This window comes from Xyrauchen texanus, chromosome 21, assembly GCF_025860055.1.
Source record: "Xyrauchen texanus isolate HMW12.3.18 chromosome 21, RBS_HiC_50CHRs, whole genome shotgun sequence".
NCBI classification, from domain to species: domain Eukaryota; kingdom Metazoa; phylum Chordata; class Actinopteri; order Cypriniformes; family Catostomidae; genus Xyrauchen; species Xyrauchen texanus.
In genome coordinates, this window is record NC_068296.1 from 15,496,254 (window position 1) to 15,513,086 (window position 16,833).

The 16,833-nt window shown below is 39.7% G+C and overlaps 1 protein-coding gene across 7 annotated transcripts in view; it reads right to left on the reverse strand.

Annotated features, from left to right (window-relative positions):
- The window catches only part of LOC127661261 (ryanodine receptor 1-like), a 126,573-nt gene that overhangs the window by 91,375 nt on the left and 18,365 nt on the right, over positions 1-16,833 (reverse strand). For all 7 annotated transcript variants that reach the window (XM_052151895.1, XM_052151893.1, XM_052151890.1 and 4 more), the window contains exons 2-12: positions 12,194-12,313; positions 8,368-8,469; positions 4,236-4,310; positions 3,846-3,924; positions 3,062-3,174; positions 2,869-2,968; positions 2,312-2,408; positions 2,117-2,191; positions 1,882-2,038; positions 1,094-1,261; positions 460-581 (exon numbers count right to left, since the gene is read on the reverse strand). In XM_052151895.1, coding sequence (XP_052007855.1) covers positions 460-581; positions 1,094-1,261; positions 1,882-2,038; positions 2,117-2,191; positions 2,312-2,408; positions 2,869-2,968; positions 3,062-3,174; positions 3,846-3,924; positions 4,236-4,310; positions 8,368-8,469; positions 12,194-12,313 — 1,208 coding nt within the window. The remainder of the gene's footprint in view (positions 1-459; positions 582-1,093; positions 1,262-1,881; positions 2,039-2,116; positions 2,192-2,311; positions 2,409-2,868; positions 2,969-3,061; positions 3,175-3,845; positions 3,925-4,235; positions 4,311-8,367; positions 8,470-12,193; positions 12,314-16,833) is intronic.

Sequence of the window (16,833 nt, forward strand, 5' to 3'; positions counted from 1 at the left end):
GCCGACATGTTCAACATGATTCCTTAATTTCTCCAACCAAATCGACTCCAGGGCTTGCAGCCTGCTGCTGAGGGACGTCAACTTGAGCACATAAGTGTCTTTTAATGTCTCCAGAGCCCGAGGATTTTGAATTCTTTGACATATTGTCCTCCTGGAACAGTTATGGAACAGAGTGTATCGAATCTCAATGGTTTATGTCATTAAAAATTACTAAAACTAGCAAAGTGCACAGAGTTCGCCGTTCACACGTCCGAACCTCGCATGGCATCACGTGACTCCCCCTTTATAATATAGTATTAATATTCTGTAGTTCAATATAATACAGTATAAATTATTGTTGAGTCTTATAAGTGGTTGAGGAGAGTCCTCTGTTCACAATGTTTAGCGCTTTGAGTGTAGTGCCAGAAAAGGGCTATATAAATGCAACATTCATTCATTATAAATGTTATACAGACATACTTTATGAACTGTGTAAAAAGGCCAGTGGTGCTGAAGATCATACGAGAAGCCTGAGATTCTTCTGTCTGGGAGCGAGACATTGTTAGCGCATCATCCATATGACCCTCTTGATGTAATATGGCCTGAACCACCAAAGAAAAGAGACAGAAAATTATATGCAAGATCATCATAAAGACAACATGTTGAAAAACATGATATTATGTATACTATTAGTCAAAAGATTGGACACACTTGACTTATAATTCAAGTGTGTTTTTAATACTTTATAAGATTTATAAACAAATATAAATTGTGCTGTATTCAGTTCCTTACAAAACTAACTATGGGAACTGTTTAAAAAGCACCCCAGGTGGATGTCACATGCAGTTGATTGAGAGATTGCCAAGAGTGTGCCCAACTGTAATCTGTCTGCAAAAATATAAGAGTTTTGATTTGTTTAATTTTTATAGGTCAAAGCTAAATTTCTATATTTCCATTTCTGTTATTTCATAGGTTTGATGACTGTACTATTATTCTAAAATAGAATACTAAAAAACAGTAGGTGTGTCCAAACTTTTGGCTGGTAGTTTATATTAGCAGATCAGTTGGCATCATGCAGTATGTAGCTTAGTCAGTGAGACCCTTGGTTTCATACCCTTCTCTTCATGGTTCCCAGACGAGCTGCTTTGGCATCTAGAGCAGCGTATGTGAGCCAAAGCCCTGTAGAGAGATGCTGAACAAAGCACATGGACTCGCCATACTTGATCTCAGGAACACCCATTCCTTCCACATCTCGCTTCTTCTGAGCCCCCTCCACCTTCTCCTGCTCTCCAGAAATAAACACAACATGGGTCAGAGGGAACACAACAAGCAGACAGAAAAAGAGAGGGGACAGTAATCCAATTAGAATTTCATAACAGGCAAGTAAACTTGGCAAAATAAAAAATAGGCTGTTGGTGAGGTAAAATAATTGATTGTCAGAGGTTTTCTTACATTAAAATGATATTGCTCAGTTGCCATATTCATTGAATACTCTAATAGATAAGTCTAAACTCCTACATCTATCTCTGTTATCACTCAACAAACAAAAATGAGGTATTTGCAGAAACAGTATTAGGGTAAGGAGCCTAACCACTCAATGAAAATATTTGGGCGAAATCATAACGCTCAATACCACAGCTGTAAAAATGGAAGTCCTGCCATTCAGTAAAGAACAAAATCACCTTTTGATAGAGGCAACACTTGTTTGTTTACTCTAGTGGGATTCAGAGCCGTTTCTGGACCAACTTGAAAAATAGCTGACTGGGGGCATTAACAAGATGGCTGCTGAGTGAACTGACTTGCCTTCAAGGGACTTTGATATTTGCCTTGGAGTGAAAATAAACTTAACTTAAGTGAAGGGTGATGTTTTTTGATTTTGTTTTTAAAGAAGCTCAAAAACACCTTTGATGCACGGAAACAGAAAGCAGACAGCTTTGTGTTGGCTTTCTCTGGGTCTAGAACCATCAGTCCCTTTTCCTCGTCCAGACACAGGTATCGACCCGTCGTGATGTGACGTACGCGGAAGGCCTGGCCCCACTTCATATGGCTACCACTCCAACTGCACAGAAAAACCACACATCTATCACGATGTCACAGTTAATGAAGGGAAATAAGGTGAGTTGAGAGATTATCTCACCCGATTCTCAGAGGCTCAAGTCTCCACAATGAACGGGCCTGATTACATACCGCCCCTCCTTCATACTGTGCAATCCTAGATAGACGATCCACATCACAACCACGAGCACATTAAAAAATTACAGCCTACATTTATACAGTATTGCCCATTCAAGTATCATATAATAAGAGGAAAGATTCATGTTTTTTGTATTACTTTCTCTGTTCCTCTCCCTGATCAGGTGTTGAGATGGCCAGACACTCATCCATGTGACCATGGAACAGTCTTAAGACTTGACCTCCAGTTACGTACCCTGAAATATAGTCCAAAATTTGTAGAGTTGTGTGGCTTTTAGTCCATGTGTTTACTTTGACATCTATCTGCTTGCATACACATAAATTATTACAAAATTCAATTTTAATAGATATACACATAAAATATGTATGGCTTTCTCTTCCAGGAAAAAGGACCAAAATAATGATGACTCATCCTGCACTACCAAGATTTTTGCCCAGTCAAATGCTTTTTAGAATAATGATGGCCCTCCATCCCAGCAACTTACCATCAAATAGCAAATCATGGTTTATGTCTGTGACAAAACGAAAGCCTATTGGCTTATTTGTATTTATTTCTATAAAGGGGGGCCTACGATATGTCCCACCCCAACCACTTCCTGTTTCAACAAGAAATACGTCAACACAGGACAGAAAACTGTGCTCTTCAAGCCATTTCATGTGGTCTTAAACATTTTTATTTTGGATTTGAATTCTTACCCTCTGCCAGCTCACAACCAGAGCAGACCGGATTCATGTTCCATAAAGTCTGCATGAAGGAGGCATCTACCATCAGGTCACCACTGGCATAGGATAGATGCTGAAAAAAATATCACAGAGATTTGTGCTGACAAAATAACTGCAAGGAGAATACATATGTTATAGAAATCATTGATGATCTTGAAAGTATTACCAGGTATCTCTCTGATGATACGCTAACCAGGATCAGGTCATCTCCTACTCTGACCTTTTCACCTTCTGACCTCTGCTTGGAAGCAGGATGGATGGTCCACCAGCATGCTTCCCCTGAGCATTCAGAGACACATATTGTATTGTATTATTGCAACATAAACCCTTATAATGTGATCAGGAGGACCCCATTGCAAAATGGTTCATTATTACACTAATTACAATGCCACATTTTTTTTTAAATATAATACAAAATAGCTATGAAATGAAAGAGTGAGATGAGAGTGATATGAAAGACAGAGATATATGAGATACTACAGCTATGGAAAAACTAGCATACCACAGCTAAGAAACTAACACAGATACAGTATGTAGGGAATTACTGTTGTTGCTTTTCATTTACAGATATTTGTGGTTATTAGGCAAAAAATGTCACCACAGAATGCTGCAATTGATCAAAATCAAATATTCCAAAGAGACGTGTAATAATTTATAATATTATACATGTAAGTTAGGCAAAAATTTAACAATTTCGTTTCAATAACTTATATAAATATAATTATAAGTTAATACAATTACCCCTAGTACATCCTATTAGTTTTAGAAATAAATCTCTTGGACACTGTGCTGCAGACAATTTATGCATAAAGCATCAGTAAAACTGCAATATGTTATTGCTCGCAAATCTCATGGCAAGTAAATGCAGTCAGAAGAAAATAAATATGTATTGGATAGAGGTAATTCTGAAATTGATTTCTATAATTCAGGAAATATCACCAAGTTTGTACCTGTTGAATCCTCCTGCAGGCCCACATCAAAAGCCAGTTTGTCTGTAAGTGACCGGGATGATGTCAAGCAGCTCAGATACTAGAAATCCAGGACAAACACATTAACAAGTGATTCCTCCACAGTGCATGTCTGGGTAGTTGATGCATAACATGGAACTTTTTTTTGTAACCAAAATCTAAATTTTAGGTTACAATTTTGATGTTTAAGAGAAAGTATATGTCTTATTTCCTTAAAAATGCTTTAATCACCATTTAGCCTTTACCTTGCCTTTATCAATTCATTTTAAATGGTCCTGTGGTGAGAATTTTAATCTCTTAGTTTAAAGTAATAAAAAAGGCACGTCTGTATAATTTGGTTTAATTTCGTTTTAGATTTAGTGTGTATCTCACCATGCCAGAGTGGTAGTGTCTCAGGAGGATGGCATGACCATAAAGCAGCGTTCGGTGACCCCCTCCCTGAGATGACTGGAGATGGAGGTACAAAATACAGAGAACACAGAGTTTAAACCCCTTTACATGCAAAAATAGTGCTGAGAGTGGTTTTTTGACTGTATATGTAAAAACAGTGACAGGAAAGAGCTCCACCTCACATGACAAAAAAAATTAAAAATAAAAAGTGTTATGAAGGGAGAGAAAGAAATGGCATCACATCAAATATTTCTTCACATCAGTTCACATTCACAGGAAGTGGGTTACAGTACCATGGGGAGAACATACATAAGTAGAGAATCAACCAATGAACAGAGGAGTCAAAGGTTCACACCAAATCAGGTGGATTCACATTCGGCCGCCATGAGGACAACAAACACATCCTGCGGATGGCTTACCTTTTCTCAACATCCAGTAAGGTTTAAAAGCAAGAGAACACGATTAATGTTACTATTAGTGAGTTTAATCACCACTACCATCATCATCATAGTTTAATAGACTATGAAATAAACAGAATGAGTTTACAGAAGATTACATGAGTGAGAGAGAGAGAGAGAGCACACCACAGCACACTTTAAGGCTGTTTTCACACTTGGTTCGATTGCTTGGTCTGAACCAAAGTTCGAGTTAACTCCCCTCCTCGTGGCCATTCAAATCTCTTTTCACATTGTTCTATTTGGCTGTTTACCACTGTAACTAGGTAAAAAGAGAAGAGGACACCAATATCACTGTGTTATTAAAGTAAGTTACATACAAAATGGTAGTTGTGTTGTTTTGCCATGGATCCATTGCAAGAGATGCAAAGAATGCAAATTGTTTTCCGAGGACAATTTATTTGGACACAAGCAGCTATGTGAAATGCACTATGCTATAATAGGTTTGAGCGGTCCGGGAGTATGCAAAGATGCAAATTATTCGTCACCTGCACTTCTCTTTCATGAGTTAAGGCTGGACTGCTTTCATAGCAATTGAAAACTGAATTTAGAGTTCAAATAAACCACATCTCAGTCCCTTTCAAGCAGGCTCGGGTGTATTTTGCCAGTGCGCACCTGGATTTGAAAACTGGTTTCACACCAATTAAACAAACTAAACTCTGACCTCAAATAGACTCGGGTCTGCATCAAAAGCTCCAGTGTGACAACAGCTTATTACACCACAACAGCTGTGGTTGGGTCAGCATGTTGCTCCCTCACTTGCCTGTCCACATTAGCACTGGCTCAGGGGCCCTCTCAATCCCCAAGGTGTCAGATTCCCCAGTTTCCATTGATTACCCCCTGAAACCCCCACGGTCCTCGACAGGACTGCCCACTGGGCTGTGTTCCACTCTATTGTTTTTTGGCTTCCATATAATAAAGCTATGGCTAAGGAAAAGCCCCTAGCTTAGATGGCCAGGTTAGGACTCACCCAAGCTGAGGCTGACATGTACTGTATCTGTTCAAATAACAACCAGCTAACTTCCTCACATTTTGGGATCTACGCAGGGTGTTCTGATGACTCTGATAAGCTTGTTATGGAATGCAATTAAAAGAAGTGCAGAGGTAAATGAATGGAGGGGCATGGAGAGGGCTCACACTCTGTATTTTATATGTAAAAGATTCACAACACTGCTGACCCTAGGGTAAGTCATTTAGTAGGGTGAGATTAAAGTTAATCATGTAATTAGAGTTATTCTAAATGAATCTTGTGCGAATCTTGTACACATGCGTGGACATTGTATTTTGGCTTCGTTACACGCAATGCATTATTTAAATTAATAGAAACCGACTGATCTCAGTTCAGGAGACTCTGTGCTTTCAATAAAGGGTTAAACTTTCGACGCACATGGACAAAACATCATTGTCTTTGTGAAAAACACCAAAAAACTACATCTGGTAAGAAACCTAATGAAGTTATTACATTGAAAATGAAGATTAGAGTCTTTAGTTTAATCCGATATGCCATTTTTTAAATTTTACGAAACACCACTCTGTTAAACACAGTGTACACTAATGTGTACTTTAGCACACATTAGTGTAACCCCCTTTTTCCTTCTAAATCCTATATTTACTGTGCATTATCACATTTATAATCAACGAGAAGCTTTCAGAGGAGCTTTATATGGAGTTAGGATGAAAATAAGGTGCATTTTGAACTGTTCTGAGACCAGTGCAGACAGACAGCACACTGGAGGTTCAGTCATTCACTAAATAGGGAGCAAGGGAGTATCCTAAGTGCATTCAATCCAAACTTCCTATCAAAAGTTCAGTGTCAGGCTACCAATGAAGTTAAATGTTCCAAAGCATGTACATTTCATAAATAAATTTTCTTTTTAATTTTTTAGCAAAACAGTAAAACTTTATAAGATTAGGCAATAAAAAAACAGATATATTTAGGAATTTCAATATCACAAAGCTTTGTCCACATAAATCTGTATTTTTTCAGTCACAAGTTTGCAATAAATTTACAATTTAACAATTTTAAAGGTTATATTTTCTTTATATATTTTTTTAAATATTTTTTCATTTAAATTTTTATTTAGGTATTTATTTATGGCAAAAATACATTACACCTCAGGATGCAATGTGTGCTGTTACCTAATAGATAATGTCTCTTGTATAATAATCAGAAAGAACATCTGAACTATTTTCTGTTTGAAAATATTATAGAAAATAGCAGGAAACTTGAAGCAACTTTGTTGGTCTTGCAGTTCTCATAATGCTTGTTAAACTATATAGTGGTCTCTATAAAGTTACCTAAAATTGCTATGCAGTCTTTACGAATGTTATCTAAGAATAATTGTTATTTATACATATGTTTATATTTTAACATCTCGGTTGTTAATATTATTTCATATTGTCTTTTTTTTTTTTTTTGATTTTGGAGGGCAATCTGTGGAATACTGTAATGTGGAATAAATACAAATATGTTAACATTGGTAAACAGAGTTGAGGTACATTAGACTACTTACTGATAGATAAAAGCATAATCAAATTAGTTAATGTATATTTAATAAATGAGCATGCAAAGATAATATGTGTGAAAACTTTGTGAATAACTGTTTCAATTCCGCAGAAATCTACATGCTACCTACATCTAGTTCGAGTCTTGCTTATCGGCTTTCTTATTGGGCAGGGATGAGTGTTGGTGTTGTGGGCTGTATACTGATCTTACAGTGCAGTGAAGATCATAACCTTAACCACTAAGCTCATCTTACACTGGAATGCGCGCACGCTCTCTCGCTCTCTCTCTCTCTCTCTCTCTCTCGCTCTCTCTCTCTCACACACACACTTTCTTTCGGTCTCTCTCTTTCTTAAACAATAACACATAGTATATACACACATACTAGCTCTCATTTGAAATGCCATTTGGAAGCCAAATGGTATTCCAACTGCAACCAAACCAGAAAAGGTGAGGAACAGGGTCAGACAGAAGTAAAAGTTTAGGGGTGAATAGAAGCTACAGTATTATGTCATCCACACCGGACACTGAGTAGGAGATTTAGGTACAGAAGAGAGGAAGGGTGCTGAGTTGAGAGAATTAAGTTACAATACAGTATGAGACATGAGACATACCCATCTATCCAAATCGACTGCCTAAAGTTGGCAGGAAGGGGAATGAAAGGTCAAGAGAGAGACAAAAGTTACAGGAAGTTAAGTTTTACAAACAGTACACAAACTGATCTGTGTTTAGGTTCCTTAAAAGCCAGAAACAGGCATGTTCCAAATTTAACAGATTTTTTGATGACCCCTGGCAATGAAAACTTAAAACACTTAAAAACAAAAAAAAATGGTGGATGGTGTAAATAAAAAGTAGGAGAATTGAGAAGGGCATTAGTATGAACAAAATTGTTAATTTCCTTTAATTGCAAAAAGTTGCTCTAATAAAACATATAAAATATACTGTATGCATTCGGCCTAGCATTAGAAAGTTCTCAAAGGGCTCAACATTATAAAAAAAAAACCTGCTTCTGCACATTCTCTTTTCTAACCGCTTTTAGTTTTAAAACCACAAATATTTACAATATATTCTTTAATTCCTGTTATTCTACCCAGCTCTCCACAATTCTGTTCCTCCCCCCTCGCTCTCCCTCCATATTTTCTATCCAAACTCTCACCCCCATCATCTCCACGGTGTTTGCCAGCATCTCCTGCAGGGCTCGTACCGAGAGCGACTGCTCCAGTATAAAGGCACAGGTTGCCAGATCAGGCGGCACATTCTGCAGAGGAACACACAGAGGGGCAAATTCACTAAACAGTTGCGCAACTCTTGCGAATAGTATATCCGTCTCATTCATTATCAATCCGAAATCAGTTTAAGAAACACAATCAGCAGAGAAATTGCACTGCGTTTAAAGTACATAAATTATAAAAAAAACTTTTTGTGCAAATGCGCTTTCTGTATTATTTGCATGGCGCAATTAATATCACGCTATTACTACCCAGGCGGTTAACTGAATTATATTTAAAAGAGATGTTTGTGTAAATTTTCTATCAATCATGGCACTAGAAATTCATCAAATGTGTTGATAGTGTTGTAATATGCTGTTCCCTTTCTGTCACTCACTCGACGTAGTGTCGATTGTAGTGACACAAGGGGTCTCTTCTGAGAGCCTTGCATACCTCTGAACTTGAACTTGAGAAAAGGCCAATGTCAAGTTGGCAGACAGAATTTGCATGCCCCGCCCCGGACATACAGGTATAAAGCGAGCGGGCGAGCGAATGCCAGATAGATTTTTTCTTCGGAGCCGAACGGTTTTGTGATCAGCGAGCTGTGTGACACACGACTGCTTCCCCCACCTCTGCAAGAGAGCTTGCTGTTGGATCTGACGGTGCATTCCAGCGGCTTTCTCCTCTCTGCACACCGTGCAGACTCTGCCCCTGGGCGCTTCGACAGCGCTTCTCTTATAAAAGAGTTGACTTCTCTGAAAGAGTTTATTTTCCTCTAAAAGAGTTTGATTCTGGTAAAAGAGCAACACACACAAGCAAGCGTTGAATGTCCTTTTCAGGATGCTTCTTTTTAAAGATGCCCTTCCGCCGCTGTGTAGTTCCTGGATGCGGTCGATTTAGCTCCACTTCTGACGGTCATAAATCTGGCTCGTGTGAACACACGCAGACAGCGTTTTATGAATGGTTTATGTTCGAGAACATAGCCAAGGCAACATTGCGGTCGCGGCTTTCTTTTCTCACAAGAGAAAGCCACTTCAGCCGCACCCTGCGTCGTTCCTTCTTCCTTCTTCGTGGATGACCCGGCTGGCATTGAAGGCGATTTGGGGATTACGACGGGCTCGGTTTCACCGGGTAAAACCCCACGAACCACCCGCCCCCAGGCACGCTTGCTTGCTTCCGTACAAGCTCGGGATGAGTGCGGCTCGCTTCGCGGCCAGCCGGCACTGATGGCAAAAGCCTACATCGCCACTGGACAGGCCGCCTCCGCCTTGCATGCCATGGCTCTCCTGCAAGTACACCAAGCCTAGGCACTCAAAGATCTGCACCTGGATAGTCCCGATACTGACGTGCTGCAGGAACTGCGCTCTGCCACCAACCTCGCTCTCAGAGCTACGAAAGGTCACAGCGCAAGCACTCGGGTGGGCGATGACCACCCTCGTGTTCCAGGAACGGCATCTATGGCTGAACTTTGTCGAGATGCGCAACGTTGACAAAGCCCGCTTCCTCAACACCCCCGTCTCCCAATTCGGTCTCTTAGGCGGCACCATTGCCAACTTCGCCCAGCAGTTCTCGGTGGTGAAGAAACAGACGGAGGCCACACATCACGCTGCGCCGTTGTAGTGCAGGCGGCCCCCCGTCTGCTCGCCGTGGGCGTCCCCCTGCTAAAAAGCCAACGGCAGCTCCGCCTCAACCTGGGCCCAGCTCTCAGCCCCAGCATCGAGCACCCCGCAGGTGGCTTATGCCCCCCGTCTCCAGGACCCCCTCTAGGGCCCCTAAAACCCCTAAGCGTGCCTGAGGCGGTGCACCCAGGAAGCCAGATGGACGGTCCCCCCACTGGCAGGACCCGCTTCTCCCTGGGGCAGTCCTCACTGCCCCCCGGTCGCTGTGTCTGTAGCAACTCACCCCTTGTCAGGCAGGATCTACCATCGCACCATGTCCACAGGTGGCTTGACAACCCCCGTGTGTATTAACCACATGTTACCTCCTCCCCAGTTTGGGCAGGTCGTCGTCTCCGCAGAGCCTTTTCCCCCTGAAAGAATAGGAACTGGAAAGGATGCCTTCCCCAATGCATCTATAGCGTTAAGATAGCCCCAGCCGCTTTTTAACTCTATAACGAGAAACATAGAGCAAGAAAAGGTGCGGCTGGCCGGCTGGCTCACATGCAAGTCATGTCGCATGATTCCGTACGGGTACAGCGAACATAAGAGCAGTATATGACACATTTTATTGGGGGCATAAACGCAACAGCCTGCTTGCACCTGGCTCGGCAGCCACGTAACACGGTGTAGTGCATGGCGTTTTTAAGTGGGACCCCTTGTGTCACAACAATCGACACAACGTCGAGTGAGTCATGGTTACTGTTGTAACCCCCGTTCCCCGATGGAAGGAACGAGACGTTGTGTTCCCCTTGCCACGTCACTATCCCTACCACTGTAATGCCATAACCGTATTCTAGGCTCCTCAGTGAAAACCTGTCTGGCATTCGCTCGCCCGCTCCCTTTATACCCGTATGTCCATGGTGGGGCCTTTCTCAAGTTCAAGTTCAGAGGTACGCGAGGCTCTCAGAAGAGACCCCTTGTGTCACTACAATCGACACCACGTCTTGTTCCTTCAATCGGGGAAAGGAGGTTACAACAGTAACCATGACGTTTTTATTATCAGATTTACTACAGATATTAAGTATCGTTGCAAATGCCCTCAGATAATTTGTGTTAAACGCAATTTGCATACCATAGCTTCTTTTCCACCATTGGCCCGAATGGTTCTAGTTGCAAAACCATGCCATTCCGTGTCAATCAGGGCCAGTTGGCATGGTTGTGGTTTCATTTTCCAATGTGGGGCTGCTATTACAATATATGTAACAGATATGCCAGTTGGCGATGGCGTTTAATGAAAAAATATTTTATGAGTAATATATTGATGTATTATATCCAGTAAGTTTATCTTTCTCCTTGATAAAAAGGGGTGTAGAAAAATAATGTAATATAGTAGTAAAGCCATCATCATAAAATCATTAAAATACACTTAACATTAACTACTTTTATTAACTTTACCAAATATTAGCTAAATTGGCCAGCTACCTAGAAACAACTGAGTAATCTTGGCATTGGAAAACTGAAGATCGTATGTTGCCACTTACTAAAGACATTTCCACAGCACAGTTGAGCACTGTTCAGCACAGTTAGCTAACCGTGCTGAGCAATCCAGGCGGAGAACGGTTTGTAATCATGCCTAGCCGAACCATGCCAAAGAGGAAATGCTACTTGAACTGTTGCTCACGGTGCTCAGAAAGATGGTGGAAAAATTACTCATAATTCCACATCTTGAAGGCTGTTTCTGAGAACTAGAATGTGTATGATCATCTTCTGAAGAAAAACTGCATCCATGATCAATAGAAACTCTCTTAAATAAAATTCTTCTTCTTCTTCTTCTTCTTCTTCTAATTGTTATTATTATATAAATCCGTTTACCGCCTATTGCGCAACTTTTAAAGCACCAGAAAAATAGCTCTGGGTTTTGTGAATCAGGCAAGCATGACATGACAATGATTCAACTTAAATACGAAGAGGGCATTTAGCACCCTATTTAACTAAAATGGAGGGGCTTCATGAATAAGACTACAGTGTAGTAACTATTATTACAATATTAATCAGAACTTCAATGACAAATAATCTTTGATGATCTTTGCTGTAATTTTAATAACTTTGCTATTAATTTGGCAGAAGCATGCCTCCTCTAAATAATGACACCCTGACACATGTTTGATGGCCATACCTGGGCATTTGACGTTGTCTCAAGAAAGCACAGACGGTTCCCGAAACCTTCACAGGAAAGGCATAGTTTGATCTGCTCCTTCAGAAGAGTCGCACTGCACTGGAGCACAACTTGGTCTTCCTGCAGTCAAAGTGGGTCATAGGAAAGAGACAAGGAAAATAAAGTGAGAGGATAAATAGAGCCAGGTGACAAAGGTGACAATGACTTGTACCAATGGGGTTAAGTCTGATAAATACCTATTCATAGTGAGACATGTAAATATGTTGGATGATAGCATACTGAGATACACAAACACACACATGCACAGACAGGTCCATCCATGGCAGAGAGTGTAAATACACTCCCCACTTCCAAACACTTTCCACCTGTCACAGGGCATTCTCAGCTGTTCTCTCCACTGACTCATGATGTAGCCTTATCCTGCTCTCTTCTCCTCTCTCTCCAGCCTCCTTTTCTCTTGCATTTGTCTTCCATCTTTCTCTCCTTTATATTTCACTGTGTCCAAGAGTCTGTGTAATTTTTTATTCTGTAACAGCACTTATGTCAACATTCAGACCTCACTATTTGTCTTCTTGCCTTCCTCATTACGGTTTCTCCTTCCATCTCCTTTCTATATGGTATATTTCAGAGTCTTTTTGTTGTTTGCAGGCATGTCCTGTCCCAAAAATCACATGCACGGAGGAAACGGGGACAGTCTACCCTTCTACCCTTTAAGTGTAGGGCACAGAGCCCTTTAAACAAACTGATTTCTTCATCCTTCTTGGAGCTGAAGTAGATCAGGATATGTGTAAGATGTATAGTCACAAAACACAAAGTCTGGAATGAAAGGTTTCATCATGTATATGATCAATAACATATATGATTCTCCATTTCAAGGTGAAGTTTGTCATACCTGTGCCACTAGCATCACCAAACAAATTTGCAAAGATGGTTTCAAACAGGTTTCCTGAACACTCATCTCGCAATGGTAGTGTCAATAATGCTGGTGGGTTGATCGGGATGCTCAAACTATCAGATGAATGTTTTGATAGTACCACATAGTATATACTTTCAGGTTAAATCAATATACGCCTGACTTAAGGCTGATTTACACCAAATCTGACAACAAAATACAAAATTAACTGCCGATGAAAGGTCACAATGAGACTGAAATGAATAATGTTTCTACTTAAAGTTGTCTGTTTTTGTCCTGCACCTGTACTCAACTTGGGTTGTGGATGTGCATACCTTTTTTTATATTTTTTCTACAACCCCATTTCTGAAAAAGTTGGGATAGTATGAAAATTGTTAATAAAAACAAAAATTTGTCATTTGTAAATTATATTCACCCTTTGCTATTTTGAAAGCACTAGAACTACACATTATATGAACACAGTTACATTGTTCTACTTTCCATCTAAGATGAGTCTGAGCCCAGAGAAGTTGGCAGCACTTCTGGACAGTGTTGGTGTAGGGCTTCTGCTTTACATGGTAAAGTCTTAACTTGCATCTGTGGATCCAGTTGAAAGTGGTTTTGACTAACAAACATTTACTAAAGTTATCCCAAGCCCAAGTTCATGATATTTACTACAGATGACTGGCACTTTTTAAGTCAGTGATGGCTGAGGGATCAGAGATCACACGCATTCAGAAGTGGGTTTTCGTCTTGCCTTTTACGCACTGAGATTTGGCCAGATTTCTTGAATCTTTTAACTAAGTAATTAAAGCTTTTCTCATTGTGCACTGTAGAGGGTGAAATGCCCAAAATCCTTCCAATTTGTCTTTGGGGAACATTATTCTCAAAGTACTGGATTACTTGTTAAGTATCTCTTGGCAAATTGACAATTCTTGAACCATCCTTGCTCTTGAAGGAGTAGGCTGTTTTTGGAGGCTCCTTATACAGTATACAGTATATGACACAATTGCCACACCTGTTTAACATCTCCTGTTTCACACTGCCTTGTTATTTCAACTTGTCAAATTGTTATTAGCCTTAAATTGACCCTGTCTCAACTTTTTTGGGCGTGTTGCAATCAATTGATTTGAAATTACTGTGCATTTAAAAAAACAATATATGAAATTCACAAGATAAAACATTATATAATGTATAGTTGTAGTGTTTTCAACATAGCAAAGGCTGAATGTAATTTACAAATCACTCCTTTTTGTTTTTATTTGCATTTTTTATACTGTCCCAACTTTTTGGGAATTGGGGTTGTACTTAAAGTTGTCTTAGTAAATTAGGCACAGATTTGATAAAGTGTCTTAATATCGAAAGACACATCACCTTAATGACTTATGTGATCAATAATATGTACACTATTTAAGGCCTATATGGTGTCACACACACACAATTTAGATATGTATTTTAAAGTAGATTGAATTAGACATAATGTAATCTAAGCAAACAGTCACAAACATACACATTCAAGATACATTAAATTAAATAGTGCATTGTTAGTTATAGGTGTTGTGTGGGTAAGTGAGGACCCAAAAGCGAATTAACAAAAGGAGTCTTTTAATGTAGGTTCAAGTTGCCAATAATGAAAAACATAAATCTCTCCTTGAGAGAATAAAAGTGAACATAAACAACCCGCAGAGTGGGCGTATGCAAAAAACAGAAAACTTCTTAATACGCTGAGAGGCTGAAACAATGTAGCAGCCGAGGGTAGCAGTGAGCGGCAACTGGCTGTAGGTCTCCCCCAGGGTTGACAAGGGTCGAGGAAGCAATAGTGGTAGTCCGCTTCTCTCGCAGCGCCAGGCGAGCTGGACAGAATACAAACAACGGGTGTTAGGAGTGAACAGGTAGTTATGTGAGGCGGATGCCTACAGGACAGGACTGGACAGCGACAAACCGGACAGAGCATGTATTCCTAGGAGAGAGAAACTCAAGTGAGAATTCGACAAAGGAAGCAGCAAAAACAGAGAAAGAAGTAGAGAAGACAATCAGAGGAAAACGGGAACAGGTGGGAAGAGAATTAGCGGAGTATTCAGGGAAGATAGGGAACAGCTGGAGAAGGAGAGAAGAGGGAAAGGAGAGGTAACGAAAGAGGGCAGCAGAGGGCGACAGAGTAAAGAGAAAGAACAGGGACAAGACATACCATGACAAAACATAACAGGACATAACAATAGGTCTCTGGATAATCCGTGATATAAGCAGTGATATGATGATAACTTAGTCATCCATTCTGCTGAAGCAGAACTGGAAAATTAAATGTTATTGAATACTACACCACAAACTCCACAAATAGAAATGCATGACACTATGGGGCAAGCTAGGTAAAATGCCCCAAGACTAGAAGTAGGAGGATGGTGTGTGTGTGTGTGTGTGTATTCATAACCCTGGTCCTGATATGTTTATTTTTAGTATTTGTTTATTTAAAATTTTTGCAGCAAAACACTCTGTGACTCACTCTCCTTGTTGCATTGTTGGCCCGCATTCAGAACCCTGACACAAAAACAACTGTCCGATGAACCATCAGAGGTTGAAATCAAAGGAAAACAGAAGAGCCCAGAGTGTAAACTTAAGAAAGAACAGGATGCAGAGAGAATCAAGAGCAATCTTTATCTACTCTACAAAACAACAGAATTAAGTCTTTTAGGGAGTGACATTTTGTGTGCCCCTTGGAAGCTGAGCAGATTGTTATTGGGTTAGCTAGTGGTCAACCGGGTTTTTCAATGCCAATGCTGATGTCTAAAATCCAGGCTTGTAAACGTAAGATATAATGCCAGAATCTTATAAATAAATACATTTAATGAAGCAAATTATATGTATAGCTTAAATAAATAATAAAAAAACCCCACATAATTTATACAATGTTTACCCAAAATTCACTTAAAAATACCTGAAAACAGAATTTTTTTTCTTATCCATTGGTTAGGCTGTAATTACATTTTGGAATTCACAATGGCAATTCCAATTATCTCAAAATGGCCAAATATTGGTATATCCCTAATTGTAGCCAAATTACTTCCATAGTGCAACACATTCATTTAATACTGCAAAATGTTAAATATTTTTCTGCTAAATAAAATGATTATATTTTAATAAATGTTTCTACAAATATTCTTATACTAATATACATTTTCTTAATATTTCAACCAAGTATTCACCACATGACAAAGCTTATTTGTCAACAACAAATATCATATACATTACAAGCTTTTTATGAAAGAATCAGTTGTACCGGCATAACATTTATACTGTCACTAAATTATTTTGAGATTTTGCTGTCTGAATTGGTGATCTCGTGGTAAGCCCCATGATCTGCAGGCTTAGCTCATCCTTGTATAAATAGGCCCAGAGCAGCCCTGGGATTTGGCAGATGCAAACCGCTTTACACCAAGCGACCCAAACAATCAGTGCTAATGATTTGCTTAAATGCTTCTGAGCTCATGCATATTACAGTGAACAAAGAGTGTAGGAAACACAGGGAAGGCTTGGATGAAAACTGAACTGAGAACCTGGGACTTGTCAATATGTTGGACTTCTTACTGCCACTTAAGACAGGTGTAAGATTACAGCCAAACCATATTTAGCTCTAGACTTACTTCAAGACAACCTTAAATACTTTTTAGAGATTATTTTAAACATGTTAAGTGACTAAAGGAAGAGTTATACTGTAGTTCCAGCAGTGTAACATAATACAAATACTAAATGA